Source organism: Anser anser (assembly GCF_964211835.1).
Source record: "Anser anser genome assembly, contig: HAP1_SCAFFOLD_436, whole genome shotgun sequence".
NCBI classification, from domain to species: domain Eukaryota; kingdom Metazoa; phylum Chordata; class Aves; order Anseriformes; family Anatidae; genus Anser; species Anser anser.
In genome coordinates, this window is record NW_028153687.1 from 17,051 (window position 1) to 30,595 (window position 13,545).

The following is a 13,545-nucleotide window of genomic DNA, read 5'->3' on the forward strand; positions in this document are numbered from 1 at the left end:
ACAGCCTGCCCCATAGCTGCCCCATAGCCGCCCCACAGCCTGCCCCATAGCTGCCCCATAGCCGCCCCATAGCCGCCCCACAGCCTGCCCCATGGCTGCCCCATAGCCGCCCCACAGCCTGCCCCATAGCTGCCCCATAGCTGCCCCATAGCTGCCCCATAGCTGCCCCATAGCTGCCCCACAGCCTGCCCCATAGCTGCCCCATAGCTGCCCCATAGCTGCCCCACAGCCTGCCCCATAGCTGCCCCATAGCCGCCCCACAGCCTGCCCCATAGCTGCCCCATAGCTGCCCCATAGCTGCCCCATAGCTGCCCCACAGCCTGCCCCATAGCCGCCCCACAGCCTGCCCCATAGCCGCCCCACAGCCACCCCACAGCCGCCGTCCTCGCCCCGCCGCCGCGCACTACCCGGGGCCGTCCCGAGGAGGAGGAGGAGGAGGAAGGGGGCGTGTCCCGGCTCATTTGCATACCCGCACACGATTGGCTGTGTGTAAACGACCCCGGTGTCCTTCCTCTTCCTGCAACCAGCGTGGGCGTGGCTATGCAAATGAGGGGGGGAGGGCGAACAGAACCCGGCCATATATGGCATGGTGGCCTTAAAGGGGCGGGGCTTAAAGGGGGCGGGGCTTAAAGGGGAGGAGCGTGGGGGCGGGGCCTAAGGGGCGGAGCTATGACGTAGAGTTAAGGGCGGGGCTCAACGAGGGCGTGGTCTAGCGGGGGCGGGGCCTAAAGGGGGCGGGGCTTAAGGGGGCGGGGCTAAGGGGGGCGGGGCTAAGGGGAGCCGGTCTTAAAGGGACAGGGCCTAAAGGGGGCGGGGTTTGAGGGGCGTGGCTACGATGTGAAGGGCGGGGCCTGAGGGGGGCGGGGCCTGTAAGGGGCGTGGCTTAAGGGGGGGGGGCTTAAAGGGGGCGGGGCTCAGGAGAGCCGGTCTTAAAGGGACAGGGCCTAAAGGGGGCGGGGTTTGAGGGGCGGGGCTGAGATGTGAGGGGCGGGGCCTGAGGGGGCGGGGCCTGAAGGGGGCGTGGCTTAAGGGGGTGGAGCTTAAAGGGGGCGGGGTTTGAGGGCCAGGACTGGGATGTGAGGGTGGGGGGCGGGGCTTAGAGGGGGCGGGGCTTAGAGGGGGCGGGGCTTAGAGGGGGCGGGACTTAGAGGGGGCGGGACTTAGAGGGGGCGGGGCTCAGGGGGCCGGTCTTAAAGGGACAGGGCCTAAAGGGGGCGGGGTTGGAGGGCCGGGACCGGGATGCGCGGCTTAAAGGGGGAGGGGGCGGGGCCTGAGGGGGCGGGGCTTAGAGGGGGCGTGGCCCGGAGGGGGCGTGGCCTGGAGGGGGCGTGTCCCGGGGCCATGGCGCCGCGGCTGCTGCCCTGGGCGAGCGCCCCCGAGCACCTGCGCTTCAACCCCTTCGTGCGGGGCGGGTACCGGCCCGCCTGCTCGGGGGGGGGCTGCCTGCGGAGCCTCTTCTACCTGCACAACGAGCTGGGCAACATCTACAGCCACGGTGGGGGCGCTGGGGGGGGCTGGGGGGGGACTGGGAGGGGCTGGGGGGGGACTGGGGGGGGCTGGGGGGGGCTGGGAGGGGGACTGGGAGGGGCTGGAGGGGGACTGGGAGGGGCTGGGAGGGGCTGGGGGGGGACTGGGGGGGGCTGGGGGGGGACTGGGGGGGGCTGGGGGGGGCTGGGAGGGGGACTGGGAGGGGCTGGAGGGGGACTGGGAGGGGCTGGGGGGGACTGGGGGGGGCTGGGGGGGGCTGGGAGGGGCTGGGGGGGGACTGGGAGGGACTGGGGGGGACTGGGGGGGGCTGGGGGGGGCTGGGAGGGGCTGGGGAGGGACTGGGGGGGGACTGGGGGGGGCTGGGGGGGGACTGGGAGGGGCTGGAGGGGGACTGGGAGGGGCTGGGGGGGGACTGGGAGGGACTGGGAGGGGACTGGGAGGGGCTGGGGGGGGATTGGGGGGGGAGTGGGAGGGGCTGGGGGGGGCTGGGGGGGCACTGGGGGGGGCTGGGGGGGCACTGGGGGGGACTGGGGGGAGTTACGGGGCGCTGGGGGGCACTGGGAGGGGACTGGGAGGGGGCAGGGAGGGGTTACAGGGCGCTGGGGGGGGCTGGGGGGGCACTGGGAGGGACTGGGAGGGGCTGGGGGGGCTGGGGGGGGACTGGGAGGGTCTGGGACGGGGCGGGGAGGGGTTACGGCGTGCTGGGGGGGCACTGGGGGCACTGGGAGGGGACTGGGGGGCACTGGGAGGGGACTGGGAGGGGTTATGGGGCGCTGGGGGGGCACTGGGAGGGACTGGGAGGGGGCGGGGGGGGTTATGGGGTGCTGGGGGGGCACTGGGGGCACTGGGAGGAGACTGGGAGGGGCTGGGGGGGGCCGGGAAGGGGTTACGGGGCGCTGGGGGGCACTGGGAGGGGACTGGGAGGGACTGGGGGGGTTTACGGGGCGCTGGGGGGGCTGGGGGGCACTGGGAGGGGGCGGGGAGGGACTGGGAGGGGGCGGGGGGGCACTGGGAGCGGGTGAGGGGGGACTGGGAGGGGGCTGGGGGAGATTATGGGGTGCTGGGAGGGACTGGGGGGCACTGGGAGGGACTGGGAGGGGGCAGGGGGGGACTGGGAGGGGGCGGGGAGAGATTACGGGGCACTGGGAGGGACTGGGGGGCACTGGGAGGGACTGGGAGGTGGCGGGGGGGCACTGGGAGGGGGTGGGGGGGCACTGGGAGGGGGCTGGGAGAGATTATGGAGTGCTGGGAGGGGACTGGGGGGCACTGGGAGGGACTGGGGAGTCACTGGGAGAGATTACGGGGTACTGGGAGGGAGCTGGGGGGCTGGGAGAGATCATGGGGCACTGGGGGGCACTGGGAGGGACTGGGAGGGACTGGGAGGCACTGAAGGAGGTTGGGAGAGATCAGGGGACACTGGGGGGTGACTGGGAGAGACTGGGGGGTGACTGGGAGGCACTGGGAAGGGGTGGGGGGGACTGGGAGGGGGCTGGGGGGCACTGGGAGGCACTGGGAGTGACTGGGAGGCCAGTGGGGGGGCGCTGAAGGAGACTGGGAGAGATTATGGGATACTGGGAGGTGACTGGGAGAGACTGGGGAGCACTAAGAGGCACTGGGGGCTGACTGGGAGGCACTGGGGGAGTAATGGGGGGAGACTGGGGGGTTACTGGGAGAGACTGGGGGGTTACTGGGAGTGACTGGGAGGTCCTGGGAGGCTCTGGGGGGTGACTGGGAGGGATTGTGAGGCACTGGGAGGGACTGGGGGGTTACTGGGAGAGACTGGGGGGTTACTGGGAGAGACTGGGGGGTTACTGGGAGGGACTGGGGGGTTACTGGGAGAGACTGGGGGGTTACTGGGAGAGACTGGGGGGGTTACTGGGAGAGACTGGGGGGTTACTGGGAGAGACTGGGGGGGTTACTGGGAGGGACTGGGGGGTTACTGGGAGAGACTGGGGAGCACTAAGAGGCACTGGGGGCTGACTGGGAGGCACTGGGGGACACTGGGAGACACTGGGAGCCCTGACTGGGGACCCTCCCTCCCCAGTGCCCTGAAATGGGATCCCAGTTACCACAACTGGGACCTACTGGGACGACCCCAGTGCTCTTAAATGGGATACGCCCAGTGCCTCCCAGTGCCTCCCAGTGCCCCCAGTACCCCTAACTGGGATGCACCCAGTGCCTCCCAGTGCCTCCCAGTGCCCCCAGTACCCCTAACTGGGATGCCCCCAGCACATCCCAGTGCCCCCAGTACCCCTAACTGGGACGCCCCCAGTGCCCCCAGTGCCCATAACTGGGACTCTCCCAGTACCTCCCACTACCTCCCAGTACCTCCCAGTGCCCCAGTACCCGTAACTGGGACTCCCCCAGTACCTCCCAGTCCCTCCCAGTACCTCCCAGTACCTCCCAGCGCCTCCCAGTGCCTCCCAGTGCCCCAGTACCCTTAACCAGGACTCCCCCACTACCTCCCAGTGCCCCCAGTGCCCCAGTACCTGTAACTGGGACTCCCCCAGTACCTCCCAGTGCCCCCAGTGCCCCCCAGCACCCCCAGTATCTGCAACTGGGACCCTCCCAGTACCTCCCAGTGCCTCCCAGTGCTCCCAGCGCCCCCAGTATCTGTAACTGGGACCCTCCCAGTGCCCCCAGTGCCTCCCAGTGCCTCCCAGTGCCCCCAGTACCCGTAACTGGGACTCCCCCAGTACCTCCCAGTACCTCCCAGCACCCCCAGTATCTGCAATTGGGACCCTCCCAGTGCCCCCAGTGCCTCCCAGTGTCCCCAGTGCCTCCCAGTACCCCTGGTACCCCTAACTGGGACTGCCCCAGTGCCTCCCAGTGCTCCCAGTGCCCCCAGTATCTGTAATTGGGACCCTCCCAGTAGCTCCCAGTACCTCCCAGTGCCTCCCAGCGCCCCCAGTACCCTTAGCCAGAACTCCCCCAGTACCTCCCAGTGCCCCCAGTGCCTCAGTACCCGTAACTGGGACTCCCCCAGTACCTCCCAGTACCTCCCAGTGCCCCCAGTGCCTCAGTACCCGTAACTGGGACTCCCCCAGTGCCCCCAGTGCCCCAGTACCTGTAACTGGGACTCCCCCACTACCTCCCAGTGCCCCCAGTACCCCTAACTGGGACCCTCCCAGTGCCCCCAGCGCCCCCAGCACCCACAACCGGCCCCCCGCCCCCTGCCGCCCACTAACGGCGCCCCGCCCCGCCCCCCCCCAGGCGTGCCGCTGGTGGCCTTCGCGCTGCTGGTGCCGGGGGCGCTGCCGGGGGCGCCGGGCGCGGTGTGGTGGCTGGGGGCGGGGCACCGGGCGGCGCTGGCGCTGGCGCCGCTGGGCAGCGTGCTCTACCACCTCTTCATGAGCCACCGCCGCGGCGCCCGCCTCTACCGCCGCCTCCTGGCCGCCGACCTGGCCGGCGTCGCCGCCGCCAACGCGCTGGGTGAGCGGGCGGGGCCTGGGGGCGGGGCCTAGGGGAGGGGGCGGGGTCAAGGGGGCGGGGTCTGGGGTAGGATCGGGGTGGGCGAGGATGGAGGGGGCGGGGCCTAGAGGTGGTGGGCGGGGCGTGGCAGGAGGTGGGCGGGGTCTGGGGGTGGTGGGCGGGGCCTGGGGGTGGTGGGCGGGGCCTAGAGGTGGTGGGCGGGGCGTGGCAGGAGGTGAGCGGGGTCTGAGGGTGGTGGGCGGGGGCTGGAGGTGGTGGGCGGGGCCTACTGGTGATGGGCGGGTCCTACTGGTGGTGGGTGGGTCCTACTGGTGATGGGCGGGGCCTATTGGTGGTGGGCGGGTCCTATGGGTGGTGGGCGGGGTGTGGCAGGAGGTGGGCGGGGCCTACTGGTGATGGGCGGGGCCTACTGGTGATGGGCGGGGCCTACTGGTGGTGGGCGGGGCCTACTGGTGGTGGGCGGGGCCTACTGGTGGTGGGCGGGGTCTGGAGGTGGTGGGCGGGGCGTGGCAGGAGGTGGGCGGGGTCAGGGGTGGGCGGGGCTTGGTTGGTTGAGTAGGGATTGGGTGGGATTGGGTGGGGGGGCGGGGCTTGCTTGGGGTCAAAGGGTATTGGTTGGTCGGCCATGGATGGGGCATGGCTTGCTGGCGGTTGGCCAAGCGGCCATCTTGGGTGCAGCCCTCCCATCCCATTGGCCGAGCGGCCATCTTGGGCTCACCCCTCCCATCCCATTGGCCAAGCGGCCATCTTGGGCACACCCTGTGACATCCCATTGGCCGAGCGGCCATCTTGGCCCCACCCCTCGCATCCCAGTGGCCGAGCAGCCATCTTGTGCCCACCCTGTGACATCCCATTGGCCGAGCAGCCATCTTGGCCCCACCCCTCCCATCCCAGTGGCCAAGCGGCCATCTTGTGCCCACCCTGTGACATCCCATTGGCCAAGCGGCCATCTTGGCCCCACCCCTCCCATCCCATTGTCCAAGCGGCCATCTTGGGCACACCCCTCCCATCCCACTGGCCGAGCGGCCATCTTGCGCCCACCCCATCGGCCAACCGCCCCCTCCCCCACCCCCACCGACCAACCCCCTTGACTGGGCGGTCCCTCCCCCCAGCCCCGCCCCCCTCCTCACCCCTCCCCCCCCTTTCTTTCTCCCCCAGGAGCTGTGCCCATCATCTACTGCTGGCTGCCGTGCCAGCCCTGGCCCCGCGGCGCGGCGCTGGCCGCCTACGGCCTCCTGTGCCTGCTGGCGCTGCGCAGCGCCGTCACGGCCGGCTCCAGCGCCCGGCGCCTCGGCTCCTTCGCCGGCCCGGCCCTGTTCCGCCTGCTGGTGCTGGGGCTGCGCGCGGCGGGGCTGGGGGGCGGCGCGCCGGGGGCGCTGGGCTGCTACGGCCGCATGGACGCGCTGGCGCTGCTGGGGGGCGCCGTCAACGCCGCCCGCGTGCCCGAGCGCTGGAGCCCCGGGCGCTTCGACTACTGGGGCAACAGCCACCAGGTGATGCACGTGCTGGTGGTGCTGGCGCTGCTGCACCTGCACTGGGGCGTGGCCCAGGACCTGCACTGGGTGGTGCGGAACCCGTGCCCCGGCCAATGACGAGCCGCCACGCCCCCGCCCCGCCCCGGCCCGGCGGCCAACGGGAGCGCGCGATGCGGGCGGGTGGAGCCGTTGGCCGGTGGGACGCACGGTGCGGCCGGGTAGACTTGGAGGCCGAGGGGCGTCGCCGGACTGTCGGCCAATCAGGGTTGTCGGCCAATCTGCGTTGCCATACGATGGCCAATCAGCATTGGCAGGCCACTAGCTGATCGGCAGCTGATCCGCCAGCCAATCAGCATCCTTGATCCACCACTAGCCAATCGGCAGCTGATCCGCCAGCCAATCGGCATCCTCGATCCACCACTAGCCAATCGGCAGCTGATCCGCCAGCCAATCAGCATCCTCGATCCACCACTAGCCAATCGGCAGCTGATCCGCCAGCCAATCAGCATCCTCGATCCACCACTAGCCAATCGGCAGCTGATCCGCCAGCCAATCAGCATCCTCGATCCACCAGATGATCACTGTTGTCAGCCCACCAGCCAATCAGCGCTGTCGATTTCCCGGCCAATTGCCATCTCTCATCATCTGCCGGCCAATCAGCACTCTGGACTTCTGAGCCAATCGGCATTGCCAGCCTCCTAGCCGGCTCCCCGCCAGCCAATCAGCATCGTTCACCGTGCCGCCAGCCAATCAGCACTCCCCACCTCCTCCTCGATGTTGCCATCCCGCTCACCAGCCAATCAGAGCCCTCGCTGCCCTCCCACCAGCCAACCCCCATCTCCGGCCCGCAAGCGTCGCGTTTCCAACCGGCCAGTCACAACTCTCGCTGCTGCCCCGCCGGCCAATCAGCGCTCCTCCCCGCCACTGCGCCGTCCAATCAGCACCCAGCGCAGCCAATAAAGCGGAGCCGTGGGGGCGGAGCCGTGGGGTTTTATTGGGCGCCGCCGGCCTCCGGCTCCTCCTCGAAGGTGAGGGTGCGGCGCAGGCGCCCCACGGCCGTGGGGCTGCCCTCGGGGGACCTGCGGGCGATGTGGGGCTGAGACGTGGGGCGGGGATGTGGGGCGGGGCCGTGGGGCGGGGCCGTGGGGCGGGGCTCACCTGGTGCCGCGGGGCGGCGACGCTCCGTGCCGCGGGGTGCTGCAGGGGGACGCGGTGCGGGGGAAGGTGGAGGGGCTGCGGGGACAGCGGGGGTCAGGGCGTGGGGCTCCCCGCGGCCCCAGCCCCACGGCGCGCCCCACAGCGCCACTCACCTCCCCGGCGCGCCGCCGACCCACCGCACCTCCTCCTCCTCCTCCTCCTCCTCGTCCCAGTCGATGCCGGAGGGCGGCAGTGGGGAGCGGGGCGGGGTGGCCAGGGGGCGCCGCCAGGGCGCCGTGCCCCATAGCGCGCCCCATAGCGCGCCCCACACCCACCGGAGGGCGGCCCGGCAGCCCTAGGGGAGACGGGGACGCGGTGAGCGTGGGGGGGGGGGGGGCACGGGGCGTGGTGGCGGTGCCGTGGGGCGCGCCGTGGGGCTGACCTCCATCAGGCGCGCCCCACGGCGCAGCCCCTCGTCGGCCAGGCGGGTGAGGGCCCGCCAGCGCCCGGCGCGCCGCAGCGGCGCCGTCTGCAGCAGGGCCTCGGCCGAGGGGCGGCGCTGGGGGTCGGGCTCCAACATGGCCGCCAGCAGCTCCCGCAGCTCCGGGGTGAGCCCTGCGCGACCCGCCGGGGGGCGGGGGGGGGGTTAAAGGGGGGGTAACGGGGGGGGTTGGGGGGCAAAGGGGGGAGTGGGGGGGTGCAGGGACCCAACGATGGCCAAGGGGACCCAATGGGTGACACCGGGACCCAACCACGGCCATAGGGACCCAACGGGGACCCAAGGGCCCGACCATGGCCAAGGGCACCCAATGGGTGACAAAGGGACCCAACCATGGTCATGGGGACCCAGGGATGACCCAGGGACCCAACGGGTGACCCAGGGACCCAACGGGTGTCACAGGGACCCAACGGGTGTCACAGGGACCCAACCACACCCAAGGGGACCCAACGGGTGTCATGGGGACCCAATGGGTGTCACGGGGACCCAACCACACCCAAGGAGACCCAACGGGGGACCCAAGGGCCCGACCGTGGCCAAGGGGGGACCCAACCACGGACCCAACGGGTGGTGAAAGGACCCAACCACACCCAGGGGGACCCAACGGGTGACCCAAGGGCCCAACCGTGGCCAAGGGGACCCAACCACAGACCCACCAGGTGACGCAGGGACCCAACCACACCCAAGGGGACCCAACCATGGTCATGGGGACCCAATGGGGGACCCAGGGACCCAACCACACCCAAGGGGACCCAATGGGTGACCTGGGGCCCCAACCATACCCATGGGGACCCAACCATGGTCATGGGGACCCAACGGGTGACACAGGGACCCAACCACACCCACGGGGACCCAATGGGTGACCTGGGTACCCAACCACACCCACGGGGACCCAACCATGGTCATGGGGACCCAAAGGGTGACCCGGGGACCCAATGGGTGACATGGGGACCCAACCACACCCAAGGGGACCCAACCATGGCCAAGGGGACCCAACCACGGACCCACCGGGTGACCTGGGGACCCAACCACACCCATGGGGACCCAACCACACACAGGGGAACCCAACCATGGTCATGGGGACCCAATGGGGGACCCAGGGACCCAACCACACCCATGGGGACCCAACCATGGTCATGGGGACCCAACGGGTGACACAGGGACCCAACCACACCCACGGGGACCCAACCATGGCCAAGGGGACCCAACCACGGACCCACCGGGTGACCTGGGGACCCAACCACACCCATGGGGACCCAACCACACCCAGGGGAACCCAACCATGGTCATGGGGACCCAACGGGTGTCACGGGGACCCAACGGGTGACACGGGGACCCAACCACACCCAAGGGGACCCAACAGGTGACCCAGGGACCCAACCACACCCACGGGGACCCGCCGGGTGCCACCCCCCGCCGCCCCCCCCCGTCTCACCTCGCGCCATGTCGGGGGGCAGCCCCCCCCGCCGCAGCTCCTGCCAGCCCTCCCCGGCCGCCGGCAGCTCCCTCCCCGCCGCCACCTCCAGCAGCGTCAAGCCCAGGCTGAAAACGTCGGCGGGGGGCCCGGCCGCCCTCGGCCCCACCCCCAGCACCTCGGGGGCCAGGTAGCGGGGGTCCCCTTCCCCCCCCCCGCCCTCCCCCAGCAGCCCGAAGTCGGCCAAGCGGACGCCGCCGGGGCCCAGCAGCGCGTTGGCCGGCTTGACGTCGCCGTGCGCCATGCGGCGGGCGTGGAGGTGCCGCAGGGCCTGCAGCAGGTCCCAGAGGTACGCCAGCGCCCGCCACGCGGGGAGGGGGCCGCGCCCCGCCGCCCCCGCCGCCACCCCGCCGAGGCTGCCCCCCGGGCACAGCTCGCTCTGCAGGTACAGCACCCCCCGCTCCTCCCACGCCGCCACCAGCCCCACGCACTGCGGGTGCCGCCCCACGGCGCGCTGCCGCCGAGCCTCGGCCAGCGCCCGGCGGCGGTCGCGGGGCCCGCGGAAGGGCCGCGTGGTTCGCTTCACCGCGTAGAGCGCGCCGTCCTCCCGGCTGCGCACCTGTGGGGGGCGGGTGGGGGGGGTTAGAGGGGGGCGCGACCCACGGCGCGACCCACGGCGCGACCCGCGGCGGGACCCATAGCTCAGTACCACGGCTCAGCCCCATGGATCAGCCCCATGGATCAGCGCCATGGATCTACCCTACGGCTCTGCCCCACAGCACACCCCGTGGCTCAGCCCCACAGCTCTGCCCCATAGCTCAGCCCCACAGCGTGCCCCATAGCATGCCCCATAGCTCATCCCCATGGTTCTACCCTACGGCTCTGCCCCACAGCTCAGCCCCATGGCTTAGCCCCATGGCTCTGCCCCACGGTGTGCCCCACAGCGTGCCCCACAGCTCATCCCCATGGCTCAGCCCCATGGCACGCCCCACAGCGTGCCCCACAGCGTGCCCCATAGCTCATCCCCATGGTTCTACCCTATGGCTCTGCCCCACAGTGTGCCCCATAGCTCATCCCCATGGTTCTACCCTACGGCTCTGCCCCACAGCGCACCCCGTGGCTCAGCCCCACAGCTCTGCCCCACAGCGTGCCCCATAGCATGCCCCACAACTCATCCCCATGGTTCTACCCTACGTCTCTGCCCCACAGCGTGCCCCATGGCTCAGCCCCATGGCTCTGCCCCACAGCGTGCCCCATGGCTCTGCCCCATGGCATGCCCCACAGCTCTGCCCCACAGCGTGCCCCACAGCGTGCCCCATGGCCCATCCCCATGGCTCAGCCCCACAGCTCAGCACCATGGTTCTACCCTACAGCTCTGCCCCACAGCAAGCCCCGTGGCTCTGCCCCATGGCATGACCCACAGCTCTGCCCCATAGCTCATCCCCATGGCTCAGCCCCACGGTTGTACCCCATGGCTCTGCCCCACGGCATGCCCCACAGCTGATCCCTGTGGCTCTGCCCCACAGCGTGCCCCACAGCTGATCCCTGTGGCTCTGCCCCACGGCGTGCCCCACAGCTGATCCCTGTGGCTCTGCCCCACGGCGTGCCCCACAGCCCAGCCCCACGGCTCTGCCCCACAGATCAGCCCCACAGCTCAGCACCATGGTTCTACCCTACGGCTCTGCCCCACAGCTGATCCCTGTGGCTCTGCCCCATGGCATGACCCACAGCTCTGCCCCACAGCGTGCCCCACAGCGTGCCCCATGGCCCATCCCCATGGCTCTGCCCCACAGCTCAGCCCCATGGTTCTACCCTATGGCTCTGCCCCACAGCGTGCCCCATAGCTGATCCCTGTGGCTCTGCTCCACAGCGTGCCCCACAGCCCAGCCCCACGGCGTGCCCCATGGTTCAGTCCCATGGTGTGCCCCACAACTTAGCCCCACGGCTCTGCCCCACAACGCTCTGCCCACGGCCCAGCCCCACACCCCAGCCCCACACCCCGCCCCACACCCCTGCCCCACGGCCCTGCCCCACCTTGTAGACCTCTCCGAAGGAGCCTCGGCCCAGCGTGCCCAGCAGCTGGAAGCACTGCTGGAAGAAGGTCTGGGGGCGCCGGGGGTCGTAGACGCGGCTGTGGGGCAGCCCCCCGTGCCCCACGGCGGATCCGGGGGGCGCCACCACGCTGCGGGGGCCCCGGCCCCACACGGGGGGCGGCGTGGGGCGGCCCCCCAGGCAGCGGCTCTGGCTGCGGGGCCGAGCAGGGCGGCCCGGGGGGGGCGTGGGGACGTTGCCGGGGGGGGACGGCGGGGACATGGTGGGGGGGCGGCGGCGCTGTGGGGCGCGGGGTCAGGGCTCGGACCCACGGCGCCCCATAGCGGGCCTGCCCCATAGATCCCGGGTGCTCGCCCCCCCCCCCAAAGCCGTCCCAGCCCCATAGATCTGCCCCCCCAGCCCCAAAACCAGCCCCTCATTGCCCCATAGCCCCCAGCCCCATAGCCCCCCACTGCCCCCCCCAGTCCCATAGCCCCCCACAGCCCTGCCCCATAGCCCCCCCCAGCCCCATAACCCTGCCCCATAGCCCCCCACAGCCCTGCCCCATAGCCCCCCACTGCCCCCCCAGTCCCATAGCCCCCATTGCCCCCCAGTCCCATGACCCCACCCCCGCCCCCATAGCCCCCCCCCAGCCCCATAACCCTGCCCCATAGCCCCCCCCAGCCCTGCCCCATAGCCCCCCACTGCCCCCCCCAGTCCCATAGCCCCCCATTGCCCCCCCAGTCTCATGACCCCACCCCTGCCCCATAGTCCCCCCCCAGCCCCATAACCCTGCCCCATAGCCCCCCCCAGCCCCCCAGTCCCCCACTGCCCCTCCCAGTCCCATAGCCCCCCCATTGCCCCCCCAGTCCCATGACCCCACCCCCGCCCCATAGCCCCCCCCCAGCCCCATAACCCTGCCCCATAGCCCCCCCAGCCCTGCCCCATAGCCCCCCACTGCCCCCCCCAGTCCCATAGCCCCCCAATTGCCCCCCCAGTCCCATGACCCCACCCCCGCCCCATAGCCCCCCCCAGCCCCATAGCCCTGCCCCATAGCCCCCCCCAGCCCCATAACCCTGCCCCATAGCCCCCACAGCCCTGCCCCATAGCCCCCCCAGCCCCCCACTGCCCCCCCCAGTCCCATAGCCCCCCACTGCCCCCCCAGTCCCATGACCCCACCCCTGCCCCATAGCCCCCCCCAGTCCATAGCCCCCCATTGCCCCCCCAGCCCCATGACCCCACCCCTGCCCCATAGCCCCCCAGCCCCATAGCCCTGCCCCACAGCCCCCCCCCCCCCCCTCACCTCTGGGGGTCCCGGGTCCCCCCCCCGCCCCGCACGCGCCGTTTCCCGCCAACGGCTCCCTCCCAACCGCCGGCCCCGCCCCCCGGCCAATGGGAGCGCGCCGCGTCGGCCCCGCCCTCGGCTGCTGCAGCCAATGGGAGGCGGCGCTGCTCTGGCCACGCCCCCCCCCGCCCCCCCCTCCCCCCCCGGGATATTTCTTTTTGTTTTTTCCCTAAATCTGACGGGTCGCCCCAAAAAGCTGCACGGCCCCCAAAATGCACCGGAATACCCCAAAGTGCCCCAAATGCCCCGAAATGTTCCCCGAAAGAGATGCAAAATTATCCGAAACACCCCAAAGTGCCCCAAAAATGCCCCCCAAAGTACCCAAAACACCCCAAAGTGCCCCAAAAATGCCCCAAAAGTACCCAAAACACCCCAAAGTGCCCCAAAAATGTGCCCAAAATTACCCAAAACACCCCAAAGTGCCCCAAAAATGCCCCCAAAGTACCCAAAACACCCCAAAGTGCCCCAAAAATGCCCCCAAAATTACCCAAAACACCCCAAAGTGCCCCAAAAATGCCCCAAAATTACCCAAAACACCCCAAAGTGCCCCAAAAATGCCCCCAAAGTACCCAAACACCCCAAGTGCCCCAAAAATGCCCCCAAATGTACCCAAAACACCCCAAAGTGCCCCAAAAATGTCCCCTAAAGTACCCAAACACCCCAAAGTGCCCCCAAAATACCCCCAAAGTACCCAAACACCCCAAAGTGCCCCAAAAATGCCCCG

General features: G+C 70.8%; 3 protein-coding genes across 3 annotated transcripts in view; 2 read left to right on the plus strand and 1 right to left on the minus strand.

Annotated features, from left to right (window-relative positions):
• The first annotated feature begins 1,277 nt into the window (after window positions 1-1,277).
• Window positions 1,278-7,375, plus strand: LOC310891643 (progestin and adipoQ receptor family member 4-like). Its single transcript, XM_083853885.1, has 3 exons — window positions 1,278-1,495; window positions 4,702-4,920; window positions 6,079-7,375. Exons 1-3 carry the CDS (start codon window positions 1,342-1,344, stop codon window positions 6,510-6,512), a joined length of 807 nt encoding a protein of 268 aa, XP_083710011.1. The 5' UTR covers window positions 1,278-1,341; the 3' UTR covers window positions 6,513-7,375.
• Window positions 7,339-11,793, minus strand: LOC310891642 (membrane-associated tyrosine- and threonine-specific cdc2-inhibitory kinase-like). The gene is made up of 6 exons (XM_083853884.1): window positions 11,480-11,793; window positions 9,467-10,064; window positions 7,975-8,147; window positions 7,706-7,887; window positions 7,554-7,628; window positions 7,339-7,474 (listed from the first exon to the last, which is right to left on the minus strand). Exons 1-6 carry the CDS (start codon window positions 11,756-11,758, stop codon window positions 7,387-7,389), a joined length of 1,395 nt encoding a protein of 464 aa, XP_083710010.1. The 5' UTR covers window positions 11,759-11,793; the 3' UTR covers window positions 7,339-7,386.
• Window positions 11,794-13,456: 1,663 nt separating this feature from the next.
• Window positions 13,457-13,545, plus strand: part of LOC310891638 (membrane-associated tyrosine- and threonine-specific cdc2-inhibitory kinase-like) — a gene marked incomplete at its 5' end in the record, with an annotated part of 7,147 nt that continues 7,058 nt past the window's right edge. The window contains one exon of the mRNA XM_083853880.1: window positions 13,457-13,508. Within this exon, the coding sequence (XP_083710006.1) occupies window positions 13,457-13,508 (52 nt within the window). The remainder of the gene's footprint in view (window positions 13,509-13,545) is intronic.